This window comes from Lipotes vexillifer, unplaced genomic scaffold, assembly GCF_000442215.2.
Source record: "Lipotes vexillifer unplaced genomic scaffold, Lipotes_vexillifer_v1.1 scaffold189, whole genome shotgun sequence".
Taxonomy (NCBI): Eukaryota; Metazoa; Chordata; class Mammalia; order Artiodactyla; family Lipotidae; genus Lipotes; species Lipotes vexillifer.
The window spans coordinates 1,386,983-1,392,982 of NW_006785816.1; the positions used below are offsets into that span (position 1 = coordinate 1,386,983).

Below are 6,000 nucleotides of genomic sequence, written 5' to 3' on the forward strand. Positions count from 1 at the left end.
TTATTGAGTTTTTTAGGTAGTGGTAACACTACCTAAGAGTTGTCAATTAAAATCACAGTATTATTTTTACCTATAAATTCAGTGCAGAGCGAGCACTTTCATACACTGTTTTGCAGGACTGTTCATTGAAATAAAGCCTTAAGGGCAATCAACTTTTTTTTTTTTTTTTTTTTAAATGGCTGTGTTGGGTCTTTGTTGCTGTGAACAGGCTTTCTCTAGTTGCGGTGAGCAGGGGCTACTCTTCGTTGCGGTGCGCGGGCTTCTCATTATCGTGGCTTCTCTTGTTGAGAAGCATGGACTCTAGGCCCACAGGCTTCAGTAGCTGTGGCTCGCGGGCTCTAGAGCACAGGCTTAGTAGTTGCGGTGTAGGGGCTTAGTTGCTACCCAGCATGTGGGATCTTCCTGGGTTAGGGCTTGAACCCGTGTCCCCTGCATTGGCAGGCGTATTCTTAACCACTGCGCCACCAGGGAAGCGTCCCCCACCCCACCACCAACTTTTTGCTTGGGAATTCCACTGCTGGGAATCTCTCCAAGGAAACAAACAGAGATGTAGAAAATACTCCACACATAAAGATTTCTGTCTTATAACAGGGAAAAACTGGAAGTAACTTAAAATGTTCAAATACTGGAGAAAGTGGTAGCAGCCCTTAGCTTTTGCCTGTCCAGTCTCCCTTCAGTTAACATAACTTCTTTCCTTTCAGGAGCTCCACTTCAAAATTCTCCCAGTCCCCATGGTTCTGACGAGTGCTGAGCTGAATCCCCAACTGCAGGGGAAGACATAGGATGGAGTCTCGGCCAATGAGGGAACCCCATTCCCAGACACAGGGATTATTCAGGAAGGGCTCCCCTGGCTGGGAAAGATGCATCCTCTTTGCTCTAAGATTGCTGACTGGAGTTAAAACCAGCACAGTGGAAAGAGGAGCCAGGAGATGAAGAGCGAGTTCTGAAGGAATATTTTAAGATCAATGAACTCTTTTTGCTTAAACTACTTTGACTTGGGTTTCTGTCACTAGCAACAGAGTGCTAACATAGACCATTATTTGGTAGCCAAAGTAGATCAACCTGATGAAATATCTGCAGCCATTCTAAGCCATCTTTATAAATAGTTTCTAGTAAGATAAGCTTATGATTAAGTGAAGGAAGCGTGATACACAATCAACTTTAGCATGATCTTAATTATACTTAAACATTTCATGGAAGCAAAGATGTGTCTTCTAAGAAAACACATCAAAATATTAGCTGTCAGCTTCCCTGGTGGCACAGTGGTTGAGAATCTGCCTGCTAATGCAGGGGACACGGGTTCGAGCCCTGGTCTGGGAGGATCCCACATACCGTAGAGCAACTGGGCCCGTGAGCCTACTGAGCCTGCACTCCGCAACAAGAGAGGCTGCGATAGTGAGAGGCCCGTGCACCGCGATGAAGAGTGGCCCCTGCTTGCCACAACTAGAGAAAGCCCTCACACAGAAATTAAGATCCAACACAGCAAAAAAAAAAAAAGAAAGTTAAAAAATATATATATTAGCTGTCATGCTGGCTGGTGAAATTATTAATTTTTAAACTTTTATTTTGTGTAACTTCCACACAAAAATATATATCTTACAATAAATAGTAAGGAAAAAAAAACTAAGGAAAAGATACAGTTTTACTGGTTACTCCCTTAATTCCAAAAAGGTTATCATTGTCTTCTCAGATGAAAATATATAGAGCACCTTGTTTTGAAGTGACAGTTTGGAATTTCCCTAAAAATACTGACCTACCAGTTTTACACAAAGTAGAACGTTATTTTTTTCAGTACTAAAACTGAAAACATGCCCCACCACAGGAAAGTAGAGTCTGCTCTTCGACGACTTTGTGATCTTCAGTCTGAATATTACTAAGAAGGGAAACATGACATGAACAACCTCCAATCAGAATATGTATGCATTGGCTCATGGAGCCTTGCCTCATGTCATAAAGGACTTTTCCCCACTCCACCTCATACTTGAAAGGAATTTGAAACTGGACTAAAAGACAGAATGAACCATGACTATTGGCCACAGCCTGGTAAAGATAAATGGCCTTGAAGACTTCCCTGGTGGCGCAGTGGTTAAGAATCTGCCTGCCATTGCAGGGGACACGGGTTCGAGCCCTGGTCTGGGGAGATCCCACATGCCGCGGAGCAACTAAGCCCGTGCACCACAACTACTGAGCCTGCGCTCTAGAGCCCACAAGCTACAACTACTGAAGCCCATGTGCCACAACTACTGAGCCCACGTGCCACAACTACTGAGCCCACGTGCCACAACTACTGAGCCCACGTGCCACAACTACTGAAGCCCGTGCGTCTACAGCCCATGCTCTGCAACAAGAGAAGCCACCACAATGAGAAGCCTGTGAACAGCAAAGAAGAGTAGCTGCCGCTTGCCGCGGCTAGAGAAAGCCCACGTGCAGCAACAAAGACCCAATGCAGCCAAAAATAAATAAAATAAAATAAAATAAATTTTTAAATAAATAAATGGCCTTGACCAGCTGAGCACAGATCCAAGGCCAAGACAACACCCGCCAAGCACAGCCCCCTGGACTCAGCGGCTCAGGGTTCCTTGGCTGCTCCCTCTTCACTTCTGATTTTCTCTTTTCTTGATCAGGGCCTGCCTTGCTCTCTGGGCCAAAGCTAGCGGCCGACCAAGACACTCATCTCCTACCTGGTTTGGGTCAGGACCCTGCCCCAGTTCTGCAGCAGGGCATGAAGCACTTGACAGGGAGGGATAGATCCATGAAAGCCAATCGGCAGCAGCATGAGACCAGGCCTCGGCTTCTCCTCTTGCCCTGCTGGGCTGCATTTAATCCAGGGTCATCTCATCGAGGCCATCTCCCCCATCCCAACCCATGGTGGGCTTGATTAGCTCTGCTATACTGTAGTCCCCTCTTATCCACAGTTTTGCTTTCGGCAGTTTCAGTTACCAGTGGTCAACCTCAGTCCTAAAATATTAAATGAAAAATCCCAGAAATAAACAATTCATAAGTTTTAAATTGCGTGTGCTGTTTTGAGTAGCATGATGAAATCTTACACCACGAGTCAGCCCTTTGTCCAGCGAATCCACACTGTATATATCAATACTACCCGTCAGTTAGTAGCAAATGGGGTTATCAGATCAACTGTCTTGGCATCACGGTGCTTGGTTTCAAGTTACCTTTATTTTACTTAATAATGGTCCCAAACCACAAGAGTAGTGATGCTGGCAATTTGGATAGTCTCTTACTAATTTATAAATTAAACTTTATCATATGTATGTATAGGAAAAAACATAGTATATATAGGTTTGGTACCATCCTGGGTTGCAGGCATCCATGGTGGGGGTGAGCGGGGGGAGAGGTGGTCTTGGAACATGTCCCTGCATGTAAGTTCATGTTCTTACTGTACAAGAACTGGCATCGGCACAAAAAGTGGTCCACAGTGTCCTCTGGTGGTCAATCATAACATAATGGCGACAATCTGCACATTCAATTATAAAGGAATCTGCAGCACCTTCCGTGAAAAAGTGGTTCACTCCACTGTGATAACTGGATCTTACCTGAATACAAATGTTTTTACATGGTACCAAATGATGAAGAGAAAACTCACAATAACTGGGTAAAGGGAGAAATACAGATAGACACTCTCAACCTAATTCTATCACAAGGTACCTTGGCACCCAAGGCCCTGAGGGAAGATCCATGACAAAGGCTGCATTCTGGCCAATCCCCAAATTTTAAGACACAATGAGCTGTTTACCAATAGGAAAGAGTCAAATTGTTCATTTTCAGCTTTGAAGCAGCCAGAAGTTGATTATAAAATAAAAACACAAAAGGGTTCCAACAGTGGACAGTGAAAAAACATGTAATAAATATTAACATCTCTGTGTAAGAAAATAAATCCAACATATTTCATGAAAATAATGCTTTTAATTATTAATGCCTTGAATAAGAAACCTACTCTACCAAGTTTAAGATACATCATTTTTCTTAAAGAGAAGCTGTTTGCTCGATTTTAGATAAGTTCATTTTGTAGTCTTCAAACTCATATTCAACTTCCTCTCTCTTAGCCATTTAAGGATTCAGTTGCTTGACTCCTGACACAGGTCTTTATGAAGGATCTCATACAGTCTTCTGAAATCATGTATATAGGTAATAAAAGCAAACAGTTTTTTCCTTCTGAAGAAATGTGATTTCTTTTCTAAAAGTCACGTTGTTTTCCCTCTGATGACGTGATTTAGGTAGTAACAGCATTAGAAGCCATTTAGAGATTTGAAGCAGTTGAGGAAGGCTTAGTTCATTGTTGAGAGTAGCATTAGAAAAAAAGCTAGACAGAGTGATTGGGAGATGGATTTGGGCCCTGGTTTAAACTGGTCTATATCTGCGTTAACTTAACTTAGAAAAGAACACCAGAAACAAATTACACACAAAATCCCCTCCTTTCTTTTCTTTCTTTGCAATCCCATTTTGGGGCAAAAAAAAATGTGTGCTTGTGTCTATGTATTTTGAGTGGAGGAAACTAATTATACAGTGTCCACCTAGCTGGGGAAATCAAATTCAGAAAATTTTATGAACTTCCTTGATTAAATCAAATTCAGGAAGTTTTATGAACTTCCTTTGTTCTAGATAATTATCACTTTAGACTTCAAAAGCTTTTTTTAAACTTCTTTATAAGAAATAGTCTTGCCCTGTGTTGGATTAACAACACCCAGGACTGTCAGACATAAATGGACCATCAGTGGGATGCTCCATTTGTGTTTCATCACTGTTTGTTTGTCTTGGCAAGATTTATTCAGGTGCCCTATAACAGGAGCCAAGCCCTTAATACAGGCTAAGGCAGCAGCTGTGGAGGCATGACACCTCTCCCAAAGCACAGTGGTTTTCAGTAATCAAAAACACATACTTGAGTACTTTCAAATGCCAATGGGCAACGTAAAACTGGTACCCACTCCTCTTTAAGGAGCATCATTGGCAAACTATTTGGAATTGATGGAACAAAACTTCTTTGATCATAATGAATGACATGTCTCTATGAAAATGGCTTCAAAATACAAAAATATATATAAATATATCCAGCAATCTCATCTTCCAAGAAATGCAGTAACAATCCATCTCAATTCTGTAAACATGTAAGCAAGGAAAGAAAACTGTCTAATATTCTGGGAAACTTTCCATAAAGAAACATTAAGCGCTTTAAGTCTGCATGAAACTTCCTAAGAAACTTCGCACATGAGGTTAAATTCGCCATATGCTGCTTCACCTAGAGAGGGGAAGAGAGGGGAAGAAAAATTATTTCATTAAACTGAGTTGACAAATCATAAAAGTTAATTCATTCTAGGGAAGGACTAAAGAAACTTCTGATCTGAAAGTTTAAGATCTCAAGTTAATTTCAGCCACTTTAGTGTACTAAAGAATCATCTGGGAGAGGAACCAAGATAGCGGAGTAGAAGGATGTGCTCTCACTCCCTCTTGTGAGAACACCAGAATCACAACTACCTGCTGGACAATCAGCGACAGGAAGACACTGGAACTCACCAAAAAAGATACCCCACATCCAAAGACAAAGGAGAAGCCACAACGAGACGGTAGGAGGGGCACAATCACAGTAAAATCAAATCCCATAACGGCTGGATGGGTGACTCACAGACTGGAGAACACTTATACCACAGAAGTCCACCCACTGGAGTGAAGGTTCTGAGCCCCACGTCAGGCTTCCCAACCTGGGGGTCCAGCAATGGGAGGAGGAATTCCTAGAGAATCAGACTGTGAAGCCTAGTGGGAACTGATTGCAGGACTTTGACAGGACTGGGGGAAACAGAGACTCCACTCTTGGAGGGCACACACAAAGTAGTGTGCACATCGGGACCCAGGTGGAGGAGCAGTGACCCCAGGGGAGACTAAACCAGACCTACCAGCTAGTGTTGGAGGGTCTCCTGCCGAGGCGGGGCATGGCTCTGTCACACCGTGAGGACAAGGACACTGGCAGGCGAAGGTCTTGGGAGGACTCCT

The 6,000-nt window shown here is 42.9% G+C and overlaps 1 protein-coding gene across 1 annotated transcript in view; it reads right to left on the reverse strand.

The window, feature by feature from the left end:
* Nucleotides 1–5,129: 5,129 nt before the first annotated feature.
* CREG1 (cellular repressor of E1A stimulated genes 1) overlaps nt 5,130–6,000 on the reverse strand; it is an 18,479-nt gene continuing 17,608 nt past the window's right edge. Inside the window, exon 4 of the mRNA XM_007458096.1 lies at nt 5,130–5,251. Within this exon, the coding sequence (XP_007458158.1) occupies nt 5,248–5,251 (4 nt within the window). The 3' untranslated portion in view covers nt 5,130–5,247. The remainder of the gene's footprint in view (nt 5,252–6,000) is intronic.